Source organism: Schistocerca cancellata, chromosome 4 (assembly GCF_023864275.1).
Source record: "Schistocerca cancellata isolate TAMUIC-IGC-003103 chromosome 4, iqSchCanc2.1, whole genome shotgun sequence".
Lineage (NCBI taxonomy): Eukaryota > Metazoa > Arthropoda > Insecta > Orthoptera > Acrididae > Schistocerca > Schistocerca cancellata.
The window spans coordinates 554,572,071-554,596,110 of record NC_064629.1 but is presented as its reverse complement, the minus strand read 5'-3'; the positions used below and the strand labels follow the sequence as shown (position 1 = coordinate 554,596,110).

The 24,040-nt window shown below is 38.7% G+C and overlaps 1 protein-coding gene across 1 annotated transcript in view; it reads right to left on the bottom strand.

Moving 5' to 3' along the window:
* Positions 1-24,040, bottom strand: part of LOC126185204 (hemicentin-1-like) — a 747,875-nt gene that overhangs the window by 198,622 nt on the left and 525,213 nt on the right. Inside the window, exon 41 of the mRNA XM_049928085.1 lies at positions 986-1,140. Within this exon, the coding sequence (XP_049784042.1) occupies positions 986-1,140 (155 nt within the window). The remainder of the gene's footprint in view (positions 1-985; positions 1,141-24,040) is intronic.

Below are 24,040 nucleotides of genomic sequence, written 5' to 3'. Positions count from 1 at the left end.
CACACTTTTGACACTGTGGATCTCAGAATAGCAAATTATCTCATGATTTCTGAAATGGAAGTCCCATGCATCTAGCTCCAACTGCCATTCCACATTCAAAGCCTGTTAATTCTCATTGTGTGGCCATTATCATATTGGACACCTTCTCACATGAATCACCTGAGTAAAAATGACAGCTCTACCAATGGACTCCCTTTTATACCTTGCGTATGTGGTACTACTGCCATCTGTATATGTGCAGATCATTGTCCTGTGACTTTTGTCATCTCAGGGTATCATTCCAATGCATCTAACTACTGGGATTCTGTCATCAAAGAAGCCACTGAGGTCAGAATGTGTACCCACAGCTTTAACCAAGACAGTGGCACCACCCTTAGTGGTGGCTGGAAATGGGTACATGAAACTGAAAGGCAACAGAGAAGTCAATTCAGTCTTCCACCACTAATGAAATCCACATCACTACCAATGTTCTCTAATCATATACAGTGACATAATCTCTGATAGGAAATGGAAGTTCTGTGACTTCATGGTGTCTTCATTAAATAATTAGGCCAACTAAAGTACCTAACAACCTATTGAAATCTAATTACCTGATGATGATGATGATGGAGAAAGTTGTCAAAAGCTTGAGATTGACAGATCTGTTGTGACAAGAGCTCTGTGCAGCTTTTATTCATGAATTGCATATGCTCAAGAGTTGCACTCTTTCCACTTTCAGAAGTGTGTCAGGATCCAATTGTTTGCTAATTCTTTAATACTTTAGAGTACAATTACAAGAGTAATTTAAGCTGAGCAAGCCAAGTTGCCTGTTACAAACACAAATGTAGATTCAAAAATTTAATTTCTAGGGCTTGATCGTAATATTTTATCTCTGTCAATAAAAACATCCAGTCTTTCTATGTGCCTCCAAACACTGCAGTGTTCCTACAGATGAAGACATAAGTACACTATGTTTCAGACTCTGAGAAAGAATGCTTAAGCTTACTTGACATTCTGCCATGTAGCAGTTGCGCCATTCTTCATTATCCCCTTGGCAACCGATATGTGGTGCAACACACTCTCTCTTGCGAACTTGTTGTCCAGGTCCACAGGTTGTACTGCATTCTGACCACCCTGACCAAGCTCCCCATTCTGCAGGTGCTACAACAAAATTAATGTAATTATGTGAATTGTTTCAAGAAAAAAGAATAATTAGTTTACATACTATCATAATTTTTAAACGCATGTACTGTGAATTTATCTTTTTCCTTCGAAAATTAAACAGGCAGTTCCTTGTTGTTGCTTTCAGTATTAGTTCATATGAAACATACCAATATTTGCAGAAAATGATTTGAAGCAAATTACATGAAGATTGACACCAAAGAAATTATGACACAGTAAATAGCTATTGTTGAGCATTGCATCAGGGAGGTGTTGTTGGAATCTTTTATGGTTATGAGTCAACTGAGGCTCTCTCATATGTTATAAAATATGCTGTGGAATTGGGTTTTGAAGTTTTGACATTGGGAGTAATAATGCATCTTTCAGCAGCTTGAACTTCTGGTGTTTCTACTTACAAACAAATATACTTATTTAAAATTTACTGTAAAGTTAAATATAGACACAAGGAAAGAAACAAACAACACTGGATTTGAATAAAGGCTTTATTTGTTGCTGTTGCCCAGTGCTAACTTCATGGTCATTATCAAGTGTCATGCACATATGACTTATGCTAATAGCATACATGTAGCTCTAAATAAGAGTGAAAATGTCAATGCACATTCAAACACATCATCAATTAACTTGACTAAGACTGCTTTGGGAATTATAATAGCAGATTACTCTGTTTATACGTATTTTCAAATAGGATTTACAACATAAATAAATTTTTTTGTACCCGTGTAGGCCTATATAGTATGGTATTAGGTTGTCTTTTGTATGAGAAGAAACTAATAGTGATGAATAAAATATTTTATTCAAACAACATGCAGCCTCAGTGGAACCAGGATATCTTTTAATCAATGTCTGATGGCTGTGGACCCAAGCATTAAGAATACAACAGGAATTATGGTAAATAAATCTATTAGAATGACAAGGTCTAAACAAGTGATTACATGTCAAATCATCACCACATATAATTACTGACATTAACATAAATAGTCATGCACAGGAACAGAATGTATGCAAGAAGAAAAGACAAGTCAATTTGTAAACCATACAATTATTAAACAAGGTGTTAGAGTCTGAAAACTGGGAACTAGTATATGTAAACTGTGAGGCAGATGACAAATGGGGCCAGTTCTGCAAAGCATTTCATTATTGCTACTATAGCAGATACTGTCTGATACAGAAAAAACAATGTAAAAGCCAAGTCATGAATTATGACTTTCAGATTAGGAGGAAAAAGGATAGGTATGCAATTCTGCACAAAATAAAAAGGAAAAAAATAATCTCAGCTCATCACAAAAAAAGTCTCATCATATTAGGACATAGAATGATATAGACACAAAAAAAAAGTTTTGCATCACCTTGGTTCTGTGAGTTCTGAAACCTGTGCAGAAAATTGGAATAGAAATCAACATAAACATCATTTCTGCCCTTTTTATTGCTCATGAAAGCCACACATTGCATGTTGTACCACTGTACAGTGAGACCTTCAGAGGTGGTGGTCCAGATTGCTTTACACACTGGAACTTCTAATACCCAGTAGCATGTCCTCTTGCATTGATGCATGGCTGCATTCATCATAGCATACTATCCACAAGTTCATCAAGGCGCTGTTGGTCCAGATTGTCCCACTCCTCAATGGCGACTAAATGTAGATCCCTCAGAATGGTTGGTGGATCACATCATCCACAAACAGCCCTTTTCAATCAATCCCAGGCATGTTTGATAGTATTAATGTCTGGGGAACCTGATGGTCACTCTAGTTGAGCAATGTCATTAACCTGAAGGAAGTCATTCACAAGATGTGCATGATGGAGGCTGCAAAATGTCGTCCATGAAGACGAATGCCTTACCAATATGCTGCCAATATGGTTGCACAATTGGTTGGAGGAAGGCATTCATGTATCATACAGCCATTACGGTGCCTATGACCACCAGCAGTGTATGGTGGCTCCACATAATGCCACCCCAAAACAGCAGGGAACCTCCACCTTGCTGCACTCACTTGACAGTGTGTCTAAGGCATTCAGCATGACTGGGTTGCCTCCAAACACATCTCTGACGATTGTCTGGTTGAAGGCATAAGCAACCCTCATTGGAGGAGAGAAGATGAACCTCGCCATGGATGTTGGGAGTGAATTTGCAAATCATGCAGCCTATTGCACACAGTTTGAGTTGTAACATGACGTCCTGTGACTGCACAAAAAGCATTATTCAACATGGTGGCATTGCTGCCAGGGTTCCTTTGAGCCATAATCCATAGGTAGCAGTCATCCACTGCAGTAGTAGCCCTTGGGTGGCCTGAGCAAGGCATGTCATTGAGAGTTCCTGTCTCTCAGTAGCTAATCCATATCCGAACATCATTTTGGTTCACTCCAAGACTTCTGGGCACTTCCCTTGTTGAGAGCCCTTCCTGGCACAAAGTAATAATGTGAAAGTAATTGAACCACAGTAATGGCTGTCTAGGCATGGTTGACCTACAGACAACAAGACGCATATACTTCCTTCCTGGTGGAATGACTGGATCTGATTGGCTGTTGGACCCTCTCCATGTAATAGGCACTGCTCATGCATGGTTGTTTACATCTTTGGTTGGGTTTAGTGACATCTCTGAACAGTCAAAGGGACTGCATATGTGATACAATATCCATAGTCAACGTCTATCTTCAGGTGTTCTGGGAACTGGGGTGATGCAAACCTTTTTTTTATGTGTGTATCTCAGAACTGTGCGTAAGATTTATAGTTCTCATAGAACAAAGAAGAAGACAATGTAAAAACAGACAGAGGGCATCTGCCTCTTGAGAGTAGAATAATTTTATGGAGACAGTCATGACATAACCAATTTGTTCAACACACACACTGTAACTATATAAGATGATTTGATTGCACAAAATAAAATGGAGAAAGTAAATGTAATTTCTAAACTTCATGGATAAAGCAAACTATTGCATTTATTGGAACAGAGTCAAACATTCTACAACAGCTGGATGTCAAAGATTTGTCTCGACTAGCTGGTGTAATATTGTGTGTTATGAAGCACTGCAAAAATATTCAAACAAACTACTTAACATGCTAAATATTGCAACAGAAGAAAGTGTTAAATAAAATAAAGGAAAATAGTACCAAAGTTTTGGGACACAGAATTGCAGAATCATATCACTGATTTCCACACCAACCAAAATATCTGAAATCATTTTAAAAACTGAATTGTAAATTATGTGAAAACATTTAAAAACTAAACCAATCACAATACTGATATATGGAATGACAATCAACCACTCAGTGGCAGTAACCAATTTTGTTGCTTACGTTATTAGTTCCTACATATTTCAGAAAGTATGTGGCAACTTTATGGACGTCTTTATGGCATATTGATACAGAAGTTGTATCAATATGTAATAAGTGAATTATGTTATTTTTATGTTGTTTATACAATGAACAGGAAAAAGTGCACAGAAACGTCAAACATATAGAAGGTGAAAATTTAATTACTAACAGTTCAGAGTTATTAACAGTAAAGAATGGTGTACTACAAGATTTGCCATCTTTATTATCTCTGCAAACTTCCAATACAAGAAATTTTTCTGAAAAAAAGAAAAACTGGTACATATAAATTTAAGTGTTAGAAAGTGTTTTCTGAAAGTATTTGTCTTGCATGTAGGCACATATCAGGGCTGGCCAAACGCTGCACAGTGTGCAGATGTGCGGAAGTGCTGCACATGTGCGCACGTGTGCGACAGCGAGTGACAGCAACATCTGTCATTAGACATGTGTCCTAAATGAACCGCAGCGGCTCCTCTTCCCTGTTTATGTGGTACGAGCAAGAGTGCAACATACCCAGTCTCGTTTAGCCCTGTGACCGTAACTTTAACAGTGAAGTACTGAGAAATGGCAGGTTCTGTGAAAAAGCAAAGAACGGAAGATCCGTGTTCTCAGTCGTTTCGATCAAGCATCAGTGATGAAAATCTCCCGCAACTGCTTGCGTTCGTCAATGAGCCGTGCTTTTGTGCCCGATATTAACTATATCATTTCTCATGACCAGTGATAAACGTGTTTGGATTTATTCCTTTCATAATTAAAAATTATTGTTTACTAACTGTGCATTATTCCCTCATTCTGCTCCATGTTACACTATTATCAGGAAAATTGATCATTAAACCGATTGTTGTATACTTACATTTAGGGTCTTTTTTTTAAAAATGTGTGAAGGGCTACGCTCAGCTGAAGTTGATAAAACATAACATTCATCTAATTGTTGGTTATTATGTAGATTTCAGACAGAACTGATGAAAGATATAGCAATAATGGTACAGGTCATCATCAAGAGGTCTGCGGTTGCCATTCTGTTCAGAGGTCAGTGAGACAGAAATTATGTGGGTGTAACTGAGGGCACCAAGAATTAGTTATAGGAAACCTTGCATTGGTTTAATGTTATTTGAAATCATGACTAAGGTTCATTGGAAGTCACTAAGGGCTCTCTTTCTTAAATACTAGATCAAAAACATTATGCATATTTATGTACCGTCAGTCAAGCTGCCTTAATAAAGACCCACGGTTGTTAACTGTATTACTTGTCTTACTGGGTTAAACTGTTAACATAAAAGTAGACGTCTCAATGAGTAGACTGTGACAGTATTTTAAATGTTTAATATGCGAAATACCTTCCCATGGTTGGCTTGCAAGCTGTGGAAAGAGCACTAGAATTCACCGGTACAGAGTATCTCAGCAAGTGGATAAAGTGACATCTGTGTGTAGAAACATGCACTACATGAACGCTGATGGCTGCGGTGTGCATGCTGTGACCCAGAAGTTGCACATGTGCAGGAGCACCACACGCGTGCAGAATTTCTGGCTGGCCCTGGCATATATGATAGTGAAATGCAGACTGTAAACTGTACAAACAGAAGATTTGAAATGTGGTGCTACATTACAAATCTGATGATTAGGTGTATAGATTGGATAACTAATGATGAGGTACTGAATTATATCAGGAAGAAAAGAAACCTTTGGCACAAAACAAAGACTGATTGGTCAGATTTGTGATGCATCAAAGAACAGTCAATTTCATAAAGGAGGGATGTTATTGGTGTCGGTGGGTGGGGGGTTAAAAACAACAGTGAGGACCAAGGCTTGATTATAGGAAACACATACAAGCAAATGTAGATGTCAGTATCTATGCAGAGATAAGGAGACTTACACTATATAAACCAGCATGGAGAGATGCAATGAAACAGTCTTCAAACTGAAGATCTGAATCAAAAATATGTAACTCACTTTCGACAAAACATAGCTCAGAAAGTTACCACGTATGGCAATGACATGTCAGTTACCTGTACAGATCACTCAAACGTGCAGTTTGGAAAATAGTCAAATTAGTTTAAAACAGAGTATATACACTAACCTGCCAGAACATTATGACCACCAACCTACTATCAATACAAACCCATTCAGGCAATAGCAGCCAGCGAGGAATGACTGCTAGTCAGAAACTAGCATGGTGCATGTAGTATCAGTGAGCATGCTGTCCGTGTGTAGAATGGGGAAGGTGCTTGATCTATCTGAGTTTGACCAAGGGCAGACTGTGATGGTCCAGAAGCTCAACGTGAGCATTTCTGAACCTGCATGAATTGTCAGGTATTTAGAGACTGCTGTGGTGTCTTCAACATGTAGTGAAATAGATGTTAAACCATATCCAGACATCGGGGGGGGGGGGGCAACCACCCCTCATTACAGATGTTGGATGTCATAGGCTGGGCAGACTAGTAAAACACAACAGGCAGCAAACTGTGGTGGAACTAACATCAGACTTTAATGCTGGGCAGAGTAAAAGTGTCTCTGAACACACAGTGCACCGAACACTCCTAATGATGGGCTTCCACAGCCAAGGACCCATGCATGTGCTAATGTTAACACCTTGACAATGGTAGCTATGACTGAAATGGGCATGTGAGCATTGGCACTGGATATTCATTCAGTGTCAGAGCATTTCATGATCTGCTAACTCCCAATACCTTCTTCATCTCGTTGATGGGAGGGCATGAATCCATCGTCTTTCAGGGAAACAGCTCCTTGACACCTGTACTGTGGAATGGAGACAAGCTGGTGGGAGCTCCACCATGCTTTGGGGAACATTCAATATTCATGTGGGCATCCATGGGTCCAGTGGAGCTCATGCAAGGCACCATGCTAGCCAAGAAGTATCATATACTGGTTGCAGACCATGTACCCCCATTCCTGGCGATCTTGTTTCACGATGGCAGTGGCACTTTTCAACAAGATAATGCACATTGTCACAAGGCCAGGAGTGCAATGGAGTGATTTGAGGAACACTGTCGTGAGTTCCAACTGATGTGCTGGCCCCCCAACTCACCAGATGTGAACCTGAATGAACATATCTGGGATGTGACTGAATGTGGCGTCAGAGCTCACTGCCCTCTCTCCCCATAAATTATGGGTATTAGGTAACTTATGTGTGCAGATGTGGTACCAACTCCCTCCAGTGACCTACCAGTGCCTCATTGCATCCATGTTATGACATGTCACTGCTGTTATCCATGCCAAAAGTGAACATACCGGCTATTAGGTAGGTGGTCAAAATTTCTTAAGTTGGTAACGTTTGTATATTCTGGAATATTCTATGTTTGTATAAATAGCAGCACTCTCCATCCAGGTGTTTAATTAAATTCTGTTCTGGCTGTATGTTTGTTTTTGTAATAAACATGCATTCAATGTTACATTTTGTACTTCATTGATGGTCTTGCTGTGGATTTGGACTTGAGTGTTGTTATGATATGATACTGTTTGGTGAAGATACTGGGTACTTCAAAACACCTTCATCACCATGGCTCAAGTTAGTCAATGTGAAAGCCATTGTCTGCATGGAAAGGAGCTGGAATACAAGCACTACATCATGTCCATGGTCTATATATTGAGGAGAACAATAGATACCAAAACAGCAGTATATCAGCTCCACATCAGGCATCCTTCAGGGTTTTCTAAAGGCACCGGTCATTACCTTCAAAATGGCTGAAAGGATTTGACCAAGTCACCAAATACAACAGGTGGGATGATGTGATGTGTTTCTCAAATACGCACTTTTATTTGGGTGGCACAGCCTAGCAGCAGTTTGAAAAGAATGAAGAGAAGCTCAGTAACTTTAATAAATTCCAGGTCAAACCGAAGAAGGTATTTGGTGACAATCAGCACCATTACCACTTAGTAGAAACACACTTGAAGAACAAGGGAAATGAAACAGCCTTACATACAGAATGTATTGGCCCTATGTCACACTGTGAATCCAAGCATGAAAAGAAGAAGAAGAAGTTGTGGAAGCTCAACATGAGTTTGTCCCTATAATATGCCAGCTGTGTGAGAAGAGATACAGCATTTTATGGAACCCAGGATCAAGAGATAGAAGCATGAATGTCAACTCCATACATCATGATGTAGTAGAGAATGTTGCAGAGAGGTGTAATGATTTTTAGCACCAACAACTGTCTCCAGTCAGATGTTCCAGGAAGGATGGACTTGGCCAACATGGACTTATGCCACAACTATAAAATGATAGCCCACCATCTGACCAATGCAAGTACAACCAACTCCTCTACCAAGTATAATGAACCAACAGAAGAACTGACATTTGGAGGATAGAGGACAACACGCCATTATGTTTCCACTGTGGTTGTCTTGGACTAATAGTACACTACTGCCGAGAAGGAAGATGAGTCTTCAGTGATTACTAAGCCACCAGATATCAACCAGCACAGCTGTTCACACTAGTCAGCTGCACAGCTGCAGACAATTATAGTTGATCTGTGGGACCAAGCCCAATGCTATAGCTCGGGCATTGTTACTATGCAACACTCCATAGTCATTCACTGTCACTCACCTAGCCACCAAATTAATCACTGAAATCATTACTGATGTGATCAATCTGTCTAGGCAGCAGATGGCCCAAGGGCTTCTTTTATTGTAATGACAAATGCTTATCATCGCTAGCTAAAGAAGACTCTGTTCCGTGATATGAAAGTGATTGTGTCAAAAGTCACAATTGGGAGATATGTTCAGCCAACAAGAATATATACTGAAAGAATAACCATCAGTGGTGGAACAAAGCTCTTAAAATTTGTCATTTTATCAGGAAGTATTTATAATGTTATTATCACATGTGATTTCTTGCAGGCATCACTAACTGTCATGATTTGTGGAAGATCAGAGCTCTTGCCTCCACAACTCATCCTTACAGGTACAGGGTGACAATTATTGAACTATATGAAAACAAAAACATAAATTATTTACAAGCTATGGTGTGCACACATTTTATTCAACATGACTATAGATTCATGTTCAATATGCCTGTGATCATTGGTGATGATGTGGCGCAGATGAATAATGAAATTCTGCATGACCTGCTGAAGTGTTGGAATGCCGATGCTGTTGATGACCTCCTGAATGGCTGTTTTCAGCTCAGTAATGATTTTGGGGTTGTTACTGTACACCTTGTGTTTAATACAGTCCCACAAAAAGGACTTGCATGTGTTCAGATTCGGAAAATATGGTGGCCAATCAAGGCTCATGCCAGAGGCCTCTGGGTACCCCAGAGCCTGAATGCAGTCCCCAAAATGCTCCTCCAGGACATCAAACACTCTCCTGCTTTGATGGGGTCAAGCTCGATCATGCATGAACCACATCTTGTTGAAATCAGGGTTAGTTTGGATAATGGGGATGAAATAATCTTATAAGACCTTTACGTACCATTCGGTAGTCACAGTGCCGTCAAGGTATATCGCACCAATTATTTTGTGACTGGATATTGCACACCACACAGTCACCTATTGAGGGTGAAGAGACTTCTCGATGGTGAAATTTGGATTCTCAGTACCATAATGCGCCAATTTTGCTTGCTGATGAACCCATCCAAATGAAACGGGGCTGCATCACTAAACCAAACCATACAGTGCATACTAATTCCCATCATGACATGCGGCCAACACTGGAGTTTGAATATCCTAATGCAAACCATTCAGAACTTATGATGATTTTATTTCATATAGTTCAATAATTGTCACCTTGTATTTGCCTAGGGACACCTGAACCACTCCAGGAATGCCAGAGTAAGTTCATTGATAAATAACTGTGTTCTTGTACTTTTACAGATAATGCAAAGGAGGAGGCTAATTTGCACCAATTTTTTAATGCTTTATATTCTGGAGTGGATAGAAACACAGACCAAGCGATCCATGGCACAACACCAAATCAGTGCAGAGGATCACCCACCAATTATCCAGCACTTGTACAAGCCATTGCTGGTTGAATTATAGATAATCCAGGAGACAGTGGAGAAGATGCTGCAAGATGACATCATTGAACCTTGAGCAAGTCTTTGCTCCTCTCCTGTATTTCTTATGAAGAATAAGGAAAGTAAATGATATTTATGGTTTGATTACAAATCACAGAATAAAACTCTGAAAAGAAATGTCAGCTCAATGCTGAGCATTGTTGGCAGTTTAGACTGCTTGAGAGGAGCAAAGTACGGGGTCACTATAATTAAAATTTTGCTACTGGATTGGGCCCCATGAAAAATGAGTGTTTGTAGGACAATGAAACTTCTTGGAAACATTTGTAAGGGCATACAGAAGAGAAATAAACCATTGAAAGAAACACATTTTAATTTCCACATGAAAGGATAACTTTTGTTAATTGCATACCATGTTTCCATTCCAGGTTACAAAGGTTGCTGAATGTGACAACCATCTGCATCCATGACAGCCTGCAAACACACCAGAAATAACGTGCAGCACTTTTTGAATGGTGAACCAAGTAATATTCAGCTGTCATGACACAGCTCGGGCACTGCTTGAAGATTGCACACTGCATCCAGCATTCTCCACCATTGCAACAATAGCTTCTTCAACAATTTGTGGCTGTTGGCCCCTCCCAGGGGCAATTCCAAAATCTCCAGCTAGTTTGAACTTCAAAATTATGTTATTTAACACCAGTGCTGAAAGAGGACCTCTCCATATTCCTTTAATGCATCGATACCCATGAGGAGCAGCAGCACTATTATTGTCATTTTGATAAAACACGTATATGAGTAAGACCCTGCTTATCTTGACCAGACCCATATTGACTTTCTGCAGTTGTAATACATACTGACACTTGTGTTTCAACCTTATGTCGCCATACCAGTATCAGTGCCTACTGGCAAATCATAACCCTAACACTACTAACAATGCAAATCTTGCAGCGTACAATCTGAACACCATTCCTATACAGTTGGGTACCCAAATAGTAAATAGTTTTCCATCTACAGTGGTTAAAGTAGCAAAAGTTTCATTACAACAACCCTGTATTTCTCAGTTATTTACAGACTGCTGGGTTACTGGCAAATAGAGGTTGATGAGGCTTACTGCAAAAAGAGTGCCTTCATAGCTCCTGATGACCTCTATGAGTTCAAAATTAATAGAATATGTAATGCTCCAGCCACCTTTGAGCATATGAAGCACAACCTGCTTCATCATCTTAATTGGGTAACATATCTTTGCAATCCAGATGACATTATCATTTTTTGAAGACATCTGAAGAACATCTAAATGACCTGACAACAGTGACAACAGTGACCTGAAGTGTGTTCGGACTGTAGGCCTCCTACTGAATCCTAAAAAGTGTCTCTTTGTTTCCAAAGAAACAAAAATCTTCAAACAGCTAGTTGAATGGTGATGGAGTCCATACTGGCCCAGAGAAATTAAGAGCAGTCACAGATTTCCTGACTCCTTGGCACACTCATTATGTGACAAGTATTCTTTGAATGTGACCACACTTCTGGTGCGTCATGAAGCACTTCAGGTCAGAGCATGGCCCTTTAAAGAACTACTACAGGGAGATGTCAAATTTCCTTGGAACAAGGTACAAGAAAGCTCTTTCTTTGCACTGCACATTGAGAATGCCTAGACAGAACATTGCACCTTTGCTAGCAGTTATGTGATAGGTGTTGTTCTACACTGAAGAGCCAAAGAACCAGGGCACCTGCCTAATAGCATGTAGGGCTCCCGCGAGAACACAGAAGTGCCACAACACCACATGGCATGGACTCGACTAATGTCGGAAGTAGTGCTGGAGGGAAATAACAGCATGAATCCAGCAGGGCTGTCCATAAATCCGAAAGAGAATGGTGGGGGGGAGGGGGGGGAGGTGATGGTCCAACTCCATGGAGCCTGAGGGGCCCCGAGCTCACTCAAAAATTTGTTTGGTGGGGCGGCCTCCCTCAGTAATTTAAAATAATTATTAATGATATGGTTATAATAGAAGGAAACATTCCACGAAGGAATCCCTTAAAACCCACATCCTTACGTCTTTCCCTCTCCTTCCCTCTTTCCTGATGAGGCAACAGTCTGTTGCGAAAACTTGAATTTTGTGTGTATGTTTGTGTTCGTTTGTGTGTCTGTCGACCTGCCAGCACTTTCATTTGGTAAGTCACACATCTTTGTTTTTAGGTATAAAATAATTATTAGTTATATTATGCTTTGTAAAATCACAAAATTATGTTGGATTTTTTATTTTCCTTGTTTGACAATAGTTACCTTTTGAAATACATTCAGTAATGAGTTAAAACAAATAATTATTATTGTAGTAAGTAGGTTAACTGAAAATGAGTGGTGTGAATCATGATAGTGTTACGGTGCTGTGGGCACACTTACAATTTGTTCCGGTGCGCGAACCTTTGGGTAAAGTCTGGTGCCAGTGGGCAAGCACTGCAGCTGCAGCGACTTCAAAAAGACTGGAGCAGAAGTGGCTATAACCCTCCACCTCACATCGCCTTGACACTTTGAGACATTATGATGCCATGGTTATATAAGGCCCACGCTTCCGTCACAGTCATTCAGTGTGGATAGCTTCGTTCAATGCATGCTGCAGATGTGTTTAGTGTTTTGACTTTAGTGTCTAGTGGACTATTTTATATGACTATATTTTATTTGGTTACTATAGTCTCTTAGTGTATTGTGAATTAAGTTTGCAATGGATAAATTTGTTACCAAAAAGGTGCACTTGGAAGTTGATGATACTGCAAGTCAACCTCCAACAATTATTGTGACATCAATTGCTTCGTCATCTTCAGGCAAGAACCATTCAGAGGCGAAACCTGGACAACCCAGTAAGGGAAGATCATTTCAGAAGTCTCAGTTGATCAAATAAACATGGCTAGAATATGAAGCATCTACCGAAAATGTTTTTTGCAAAACCTGCAAAGAGGCAGATGCTAAAAATATATTACAATTTTCTTCAAAACAAGTAGATGCATTTACTTCCATAGGGTTTTCTAACTGGAAAAAGGCTTTGGAAAAATTCTGTCTTCATGAAAATACGTTTACACATAAAGAAGGTGTTATGAAACTAAATTCTATCACTAACCAAAGTGGGGCCTCCCAATTGAATGAACAGTTAGATAGTGATATGAAGAAAGGCTGTTTAACTCTTGAGACAATTTTTACTACAATTCAATTTCTATGCCAACAAGGGCTAGCAATTAGATGGTATGAAGATGTAAACTCAAATTTTTTTCATTTGTTGGAACTTTGAAAGAATGACATACCTGAGTTTAAAGATTGGTTAGGGCATTTGGGGTATAAGTGGATGTCCCACGATATTCAAAATGAGGTCACTGATCTACTAGGAAAGTCTGTGTTGAGAAAGGTATTGGCTTCAATCAAGAAGACTGAACATTTTTCTATTATGGTTGACAAAATGAGTGATTCTTTGATTTACAAACAAGTGTCATTTTGTATTCGTGCTGTCGATGATCCCTTAATCATCAATGAAGACTTTATTGGCTTATACAAGACTCCCAACACTGAATGACAAACTCTGTTTAGTATTTTCAAGGATGTTTTTGCTTGTCTGATTTGTAAATGGATAACTTAAGAGGACAGTGCTATGATGGTGCCTCAAAAATGAGAGGTAAGTTCAAAGGACTAAAAAAGTTAGTTTTGAATATACAACCAAATGTATGTTATGTGCAGTGCACTGCTCGCAGTTTAAACGTGGAAGTTGTAGACAGTCTCTGCCATCTTACATCTATGAGGGATATTATGGCTTTAGCCAAGGACTTAATAAACACTGTAAGGGAATCCAACAGAAGGATGGGACTTTCCAGAAGCATACGCTGTGAGAGCACCGATGACCAAGCTGGTTTACGACCCCTTTGCCGGACTCGATGCTACGCAAGCTTATAGCATCTTGAGAATATTGAAAAACTTTGAAAAACTTCTAGAGATTTTTTAAACATTTTCTGCAGAGGACAAAACAATGGCAGGTTATGAACCCAGTAGAGGATGTCAATGAAAAAATTCAATGCCCTCATCTAAGAGATGCTGATCTGGAAAAAATATATGAGGGCTTGATTTGTGTATTGAATGGAAGGTGTGATAATTTTGAACACTTTTGGGAATTATGTTAAAAAGTAAAACCTTCACAAGTTGATGATCCTCCGCTTCCTCGCATCCTCGGAATTAAAGTATACCAAAGGAGTATGAAAACAACAAAGCCAGCTCACCGCACACTTTCAAAACCCCAAAGGAATACTACAAAGCTATTTACATTGAAGGTTGTGAAATGGTTCAGTCTTGCATTAATGAGCAGTTTGCTTCAACTGGACTCACACAGGTCATTGCAGTTAAACAAGAGTGCTTGATTTTAGTAAACAGAAGTGAAACAAATTTGGAAAAATCAACTGAGTTTTTCAAATATGACCTAGACATTGAGAGACTGCACTTGCACTTGAATATATTGCTAATAAAAAACAACTGGTCTTAAAAAACAGGAGTGATGTAAGAAAGTACATTAGACAAGAGCCTGCAGTGGGAGAAATGTTAGGTGAAGTAGTGAAGTGCATTAAGCTTCTCCAAGTACTTCCAATCATGACAGCAACAGCAGAACGGTCATTTAGTGTCCTTATACATCTGAAGTCATATCTCCGATCAACAATGGGACAGAAGCGATTGAACAACTTGGCTGTTCTTCATGCCCACCGAGATATTCTAAATGAATTGGATATCTGACCAGTCATCAATAACTTCATATTCAGTAATCTAGTCAGACAGTCAACATTTGCACCTTTCTTAAGACACTCTAGCTCTAATAATGACATTTAGAGCAATATTAAAAATCTTTATGAAACAGAGAAGTAAATACATATATAATATTAATTTAATTATTTTTCAGTTTCAGAATATTAGTACTTGTTTAGTACTGTATTACTATAGTACTTATTAGTTATTTTCAAATACTTAAATATTTTTAGGGTGTAAGACCCAATTAAAACCTGCTATTTACGTACATTTTACTGAAAGTATTGGGCATACTGTATTAACTTTATTTACTGTATTAAAGCATTAACATTGAGATATTATTTTTATTTAATAAACCCTGAGCCTTATTCAAAGTAAGCTCAAATTAGCTATTTCACTTATTAATCAAAGTGCTATTACAGTGCGACAGCAATATTTTATGTTTTATTCTTTTAATGATAGTTTAGGATTTATTTAAATATAATTTCTGTCTTTTCAGAGCTATATATTCACTGCTCTGCAATAGTCTATAAGCATGATTATTACTGTAAATTAAATTAGCTTTTTATGAAAATACCATGCGTATTTATGCTTTGTTTCTTTTTTCAAAGCCAAAAAATGTGTCAGGCTTGTCGAGTTTCTGGGTGTCGAGTTATTGAGAGCGCAGTTTTTGGGGTTCTAATGTTGATCACATGACTCTAAAATGCTTAAAAAAACTTTGAAAATCACTCTTTTTCATCTAAAATTTAGAAAATTTCCCGGGGCAAAACACCCGGTATGTGGCCCTCCAATATTTTTTATAAGTCGGTGCCTCTGGGGTCCATGGATGTATGAGTTTGTCTCCATACCCATACACATCCATCCAATTGATACAATTTGAAATGAGAGTCATCTGACCAGTAACATGTTTCCAGTCAGTAACAGTCCAATGTCGGGGATGATGGGCCCTGGCGAGGTGTAAAGCTTTGTGTCGTGCAGTCATCAAGGGTACACAAGTGGCCTTCAGCTCCAAAAGTTTATTATCAGTAATGTTTCATTGAGTGGTTCACACCCTAGCACATGTTGATGGCCCAGCATTGAAACATTGAAATCTGCAGCAATTTGCAGAAGTGTTGCATTTCTGCCATTTTGAACAATTCTCTTCATCTGTCAATGGTCCCATTCGTGCAGGATCTTTTTCCACATACAGTAATGTCAGAGATTTAATGTTTTATCAGATTTCTAATATTCATGGTACACTCATAAAATGATCGTACAGGAAAATCCCCACTTCATCACTACCTCAGAGATGATGTGTCCCATTGCTGACTATAACACAACATTCAAACTCACTTAAATTTTGATGGTGTGATGGTGTTGATGGACCCAGGTGAGGCTTAAAGCCTTGTGTTGTGCAGTCATCAAGTAAACATGAGTCGGACTTTGGCTCCAAAAGCCTACATCAATGATGTTTCATTGAATGATTTGCACCACTTGTTGATAGTCCAACACTGAAATCTGCAGCAATTTGCAGAAGGGTTGCATCACACCATCACACCATCAACGCCTGGTGGGACAAGTCTGGTTTCTAATTGTATTGAATGGATGATCATGTATGGGTATGGAGACAACCTCATGAGTCCATGGACCCTGCATTTCAGCAGGGGGCAGTTCAAGCTGGTGGAGGCTCTGTAATGGTGTGGGACATGTGCAGATGGAGTGATATGGGACCCCTGATAGATACAACTCTGACAGGTGACATGTATGTAAGCATCCTGTCGTATCACCTGCATCCATTCATGTCCATTGTGCTATCTGACAGACTTGGACAATTCCAGCAGGATGCTGTGACACTGCACATGTCCAGAATTTGCTACAGAGTGGCTCCAGGAACACTCTTGTGAGCTTTCCGCTGGCAGCGAAACTCCCCAAACATGAACATTATTGAGCATATCTGGGATGTCTTGCAATGTGCTGTTCACATGAGATCTCCACCCCTCACACTCTTACAGATTTATGGTCCGCCCTCCAGCACTACTTGAGACATTAGTCATGTCCATGCCACATCATGTTGGGGCAGTTCTGCATGCTCGCAGGGGTCCTACACGATATTAGGCAGGTGTACCGGTTTCCTTGGCTCTGCTGTGTAGTACCAAGAGTAAACCTAAGGCACCAGTACAAAGTTTAATTTAAAAACCACCAATACAGATATTTTTAAGTGTGAGATCTTATGACTACTGTAATTGTATTTTTTATTCCGTGAAAATGTATCTGTACAATATGAAATGAGAAACTGACTGTATATCCATTTACAGTAATATAATTCAAGAAATGATTTGTGGGTGTCAACATTCTGATGTATAAATTTTCCTGGTGTAAAACCATGTGATGCGTGCAATATTTTCTTTGCAAATTATCAGAGAGGTGCTATGCATAAAGAATACACAAATAAAAAAAATTTACTTCCCTCTTCCTCACGGTTCATTACACATTATTGCCCCTAAAGAAATCTGTTCCTTACAGCCTGAATTTCTTCTCTGTTGCTAATTTTCTCATGTAGACATAATCTTTTACTTACTTGGTTCTCAGAGTTGCTTGTAATGATTGTGTCCTTCCTCAATATTATCAGTTAGCTCATACTCCCCGGCTCCACCTGAAATGTTTCTGCCTTTGCCATATCCTGAAGCTCTAATAATATAATTTTACTCGTACATCATCTTTATTGTGATTATTTTATCACAGTTTCTCTGATATGCTGCTGAGGTATGTGGTATGTTTGATCTCATCATACATTAATTGGCCTCACATCACCCATCTCTTCACATCAATATGGTCCCCACAGCTTCTAGCTAACATTTTCTTTAACTTCCTATTCATCCTTGGCCTTCTTCCTTCCATTTTCACTCTTTCTCATTAATTCTTTCTATGAAGAAAGCTCAAAATTAGCTGTGTGCTTTTGCTTTACTACATACTGATGACACAAATCTCTTATTTATTGGAGTTCATTTATCTATTTTGGTACATTCAACCAAAATTAAAGAAGTTGTCAGACTTTTACAGTTATTGTTTTTTTCCCCATTTTTAAAGTAATTAATGATCATTCATCTCTTAGAGACACGATGCATGATGCCATCTATTTCCCAAACTAATAAAATACAATATTGTAAGCAGATGATTATAAGTGAAAAAAAGGAACACAGGTTTTGAGCAACAATCATAATTATGTTCTGTTAGGCATGGGTCTTGAATTTGATTTTCTTGTGAAACATTGAACTTGTAATACACACATATTCTGATTGACTGTTACATTGGAAAATCTCTTCTTTCTGAAAATGATGAACATGGGAGACATGTGTGTAGCCATGACATCAAAATGATAATAAAATCAATGATTTTGTAAGGAATGAAGATGAAGAACTGTTACATTGTATACAAAATACTGAAATTATGAACTTTTATATGGTGTAGCTACAAATGCTATTCTATAATTTATGAAATCCAATGCACAGCTGGAAAACAATAGATGTGTCACATCGCAATATTATAGTCAAGAAGACATACAGTAGCACAGTGGCAGTCTCTGTGTCAACAAACCAAATAGAAATTTTACTTGACCCAGCTTTCTTTCTGCTATCAAGGTGGAGGAATATAGGAGACAGCTACATCTACATCCACTTGATTACTCTGCAGTTCACAATTAAGTGCCTGGTAGAGAGTTCATTGAACCACCTTTAAGCTACTTCTCTATCATTCTACTCTCCAACAGCGCATGGGAAAAACAAATACTTAAATCTTTCTGTGTGAACTCCAACTTCTTTTGTTTTATTATGATTATCATTTCTCCCTAAGTAAGAGGGTGCCAACAAAATATTTTCACACAATGAGGTGGAAGCTGGTGATTGAAATTTCATGAAAAGGTTCAGCTATAGTGAAAAGTGCCTTTGTTTTAATGACTGCCATCCCAATCCATGTATCATATCTGTGGCACTTTCTCCTCCAGTTCATGTCAATACAAAATGAGTTGGCCTTCCCTGAACGTTTTCTATGTCCTCCATCAATCCTATCTGATGTGGGTTCCACACCACACAGCACTACTCCAGAAAAAAAGAAGGCAGACAAGCTTAGTGTAAGCAGTCTCTTTAATAGATTTGTTACATTTTTTGTTCTGCCAATAAATCACCATCTTTGGTTCATTTTCCCAACAACATTATCAATCTGACCATTCCACTTTAAGTTAGTCATAACAGTAATCCGTAGGTATTTAGTTGAGGTTACAGCCTTTAGATTTGTGTGATTTATTATTGTGTATGGGAAAGAAGGGTAAAGTGGCCAGGTTGGGAAAAGTTGCCACTGCTTATCTAATGTCTTCAACAGTGCTGCTCTCTACCAAGAAGTGGCCAAAATAGATGTAATCAGCACCGATAGTGTTGCTAGCGACTTTGATAAAGGAAGCTAGCTCCATTATCTTTCTATGAAAATGTTTAGGTTTTTTGGTCATTTGATGTAAGGTTAGTCACTCTATTACTTTAGTTGCTTCACTTTTATGCAGAGCAATAGATTTTTGCAATATCACGATTCATGCAATGCATTTTTGCTTACAAATATAGGTCACTGTCATTTACTTTGGTTATATTGTTTTACGTGTGATCCACTGATACAGACATGGCATCTGATTGGGAAAACTGGCCACTATTCCTGATAGTTCATTTTCAATCTGTTTATCCGAATGAGAATTAACTAGTTCCATATTTTATGCGTAGTATAACAACAGAAATTAAAACATTACAAATCATGCTATGCACAATATCCATTATTTTGCTCTCCTGCAAGGGTTTCCAAGTGCTTCAAGGTGCCAAGAAAATACATATGTAAAAGAGAACAACAAACATGGGACACTGTTGCAATGCAAAAGGCAACTGAAGCAGTAAAGGATGATAACATGCCTTTTTCAACAGCAGCAATACAATTCAACATTTCACATAATATGCTAAAATGAAGAGTTCTAGGCAGAAAAAAAAAGAAAAAAAAGAGATGCAGTTGGCAGTAAAAAGGTTATGGGCAGCTTAAGGGCAGTGTTCATAGAAGAACAAGATCAAGAACTCCTTAATTACATTTTTGAAATGGATAAGTGATTTTATGGAATTACAGTGAATGAGATGCGGCGATTAGCAGTCAAATTGGTCACCCATAACAAAATACCACATTGTTTCAGCAGAGTCTGAAATGGCAAGGAAACACTGGGTGGTGTGCTTTAGAGAACAGCATCCTAATATTAATCTTAGGAAGCCAGAATCTACTTCTGTGGCTAGAGCACAAGCGTTTAACAATGTGAATGTAGACAAGGTTTTTGATTTCCTTAAGATAGTGCAAGATAAACAGTTTCAACCTTCTCATCATACTTATAATGTAGATGAAACCGGTCTTCTGACAGTTTCCAAGAACAGCAAAGTGTTTGCACTCAAAGGAGGATGACAGGTCGGAGCCACTGCTTCAGCTGATAGAAGTTTGCTGTTGGCTTTTGTAGTGTCTTTGTCTGCAAGAGGAAATTTCTACCCCATTTGTAATCTTCCCTAGGCGAAGAATGAAGGATGAACATAAAAATAGAGCTCCATCAGGAACGTAATTTGCGTGCCACCCTAGTGGGTGGAATCAGAGTGAAAGCTTTTTGGAATACTTTTTGGATACTAGAAGGTTTCAGATAGATTATATAATAGTAAGACAGAGATTTAGGAACCAGATTTTAAATTGTAAGACATTTGCAGGGGCAGATGTGGACTATGACCACAATCTATTGGTTATGAACTGTAGATTAAAACTGAAGAAACTGCAAAAAGGTGGGAATTTGAGGAGATGGGACCTGGATAAACTGAAAGAACCAGAGGTTGTACAGAGTTTCAGGGAGAGCATATGGGAACAATTGACAGGAATGGGGGAAAGAAATACAGTAGAAGAAGAATGGGTAGCTTTGAGGAATGAAATAGTGAAGGCAGCAGAAGATCAAGTAGGTAAAAAGATGAGGGCTAGTAGAAATCTTTGGGTAACAGAAGAGATACTGAATTTAATTGATGAAAGGAGAAAATATAAAAATGCAGTAAGTGAAGCAGACAAAAAGGAATACAAACGTCTCAAAAATGAGATCGACAGGAAGTGCAAAATGGCTAAGCAGGTATGGCTAGAGGACAAATGTAAGGATGTAGAGGCTTACCTCACGAGGCGTAAGATAGATACTGCCTACAGGAAAATTAAAGAGACCTTAGGAGAAAAGAGAACCACTTGCATGAATATCAAGAGCTCAGATGGAAACCCAGTTCTAAGCAAAGAAGGAAAGCAGAAAGGTGGAAGGAGTATATAGAGGGTCTATACAGGAGTGATGTTCTTGAGGACAATATTATGGAAATGGAAGAGGAGGTAGATGAAGATGAAATGGGAGATATGATACTGCATGAAGAGTTTGACAGAGCATTGAAACAAGGCCCCGGGAGTAGACAACATTCCATTAGAACTACTGAAAGCCTTGGGAGAGCCAGTCCTGACAAAACTCTACCATCTGGTGAGCAAGATGTATGAGACTGCGAAATTTCCTCAGACTTCAAGAAGAATATAATAATTCCAATCCCAAAGAAAGCAGGTGTTGACATACGTGAAAATTACCGAACTATCAGTTTAATAAGTCACGGTTGCAAAATACTAACGTGAATTCTTTACAGACGAATGGAAAAACTAGTAGAAGTCGACCTCAGGGAAGATCAGTTTGGATTCCGTAGAAATGTTGACTGGAATACTCTCTTTCAAATTCTGAAGGTGGTAGGGGTAAAATACAGGGAGCGAAAGGCTATTTACAATTTGTACAGAAACCAGATGGCAGTTATAAGAGTCGAGGGACATGAAAGGAAAGCAGTGGTTGGGAACGGAGTGAGACAGGATTGTAGCCTATCCCCGATGTTATTCAATCTGTATATTGAGCAAGCAGTAAAGGAAACAAAAGAAAAATTTGGAGTAGGTATTAAATTCCATGGAGAAGAAATAAAAACTTTAAGGTTCGCCGATGACATTGTAATTCTGTCAGAGACACCAAAGGACTTGGAAGAGCAGTTGAACGGAATGGACAGTGTCCTGAAAGGAGGGTATAAGATGAACATCAACAAAAGCAAAATGAGGATAATGGAATGTAGTTGAATTAAGTCGAGTGATGCTGAGGGAATTAGATTAGGAAATGAGACACTTAAAGAAATAAAGAATTTTGTTATTTGGGGAGCAAAATAACTGATGATGGTCAAAGTAGAGAGGATATAAAATGTAGACTGGCAATGGCAAGGAAAGTGTTTCTAAAGAAGAGAAATTTGTTAACATCAAGTATTGATTTAAATGCCAGGAATTCGTTTCTGAAAGTATTTGTATGGAGTGTAGCCATGTATGGAAGTGAAACATGGACAATAAATAGTTTAGACAAGAAGAGAATAGAAGCTTTCGAAATGTAGTGCTACAGAAGAATGCTGAAGATTAGATGGGTAGATCACATCACTAATGAAGAGCTATAGAATAGAATTGGAGAGAAGAGGAGTTTGTGGCACAACTTGCCTAGAAGAAAGGATCGGTTGGTAGGACATGTTCTGAGGCATCAAGGGATCACCAATTTAGTACTGGAGAGCAGTGTGGAGGGTAAAAAATCATAGAGGGAGACCAAGAGATGAATACACTAAGCAGATTCAGAAAGATGTAGGCTTCAGTAGGTACTGGGAGATGAAGAAGCTTGCACAGGATAGAGTAGCATGGAGAGCTGTATCAAACCAGTCTCAGGACTGAAGACCACAACAACAACAACATTGCACATTTTTTAAAACATGCAAAATCAGCTGCTCAAGATTCAGTTCTACTAATATTAGATGGTCATTCCACCCATACTAAGAGCAAACATTTCATTGACAAGGCCAGAGAATATCATGCAACTGTTGTGTGCTTGCGCCCACACTGTAGCCACAAGCTCCAACTTTTAGATGAAACATTCATGTCTCCTTTTAAAACCTTCTACACCCAAGCTTCTGAAAATTTTTTTTGCATTAATCCAGGAAGAACTGTTACATAGTTTCAAATAACTGCACTCTTGGGTGAAGCACTTCTTCTTGCAGCTATTCCAACACAGCAATCAATAGCACCAGACAGTGTGAATTTTTCCTCTAAACCCTAAAGTGTTTACCGATGAATATTATACTGCAGCTGAGGTACTGATATTCCTTTCGATAGGGACACTAATATTCTGCCTTTTTAAAAAATTGATTCTTCTTATTGTGAAACAGCTAAGTCTTCTGCAAGTGATGGTCCCTCTCGATGCCAAACTGCTGTGCCTCCTGGTTCATTTCTAGAACCAAATTATGATCTGCCTTTCAAGTGCAGGCTGCCTTCAGATTATTGGTGGTAAGACTTCTCCAAGAGAAGGTTCCCCTCAGTGTTCGACCATTAATAACATCCCTCTGAGTATCCAACAGGTGGGTTCCAAATAAGCCCAAAGGATGCAAAAGCTTTCCCTAAGAAACAGAGTGTGGATCAAAGACGAACTATGAGTAAAAAAGAAAAGACTGCCATTATCACTTCAAGAACTTATAAAAATGTGTTGCCTGAAGCTAAAAGAAAGAAAGGAAGAAAGAGTAGTAGCTTTTAATGAAAAAAAGGATGTTTGAAGGAAAACAAACAGGGAAGGCCAATATTCTACAATGTAAGGCAACAAAAAACAAGGGTAAGAAGCTAAAGGTGGGACCATACCCCAAAAAAGTTTCTGCTAAAAAGAAACTGTTTCAAGAAGAAATGGAAGAAGAAAATTCCACTTATGAGGGCAGTGACACAGACTGCTTTTACTG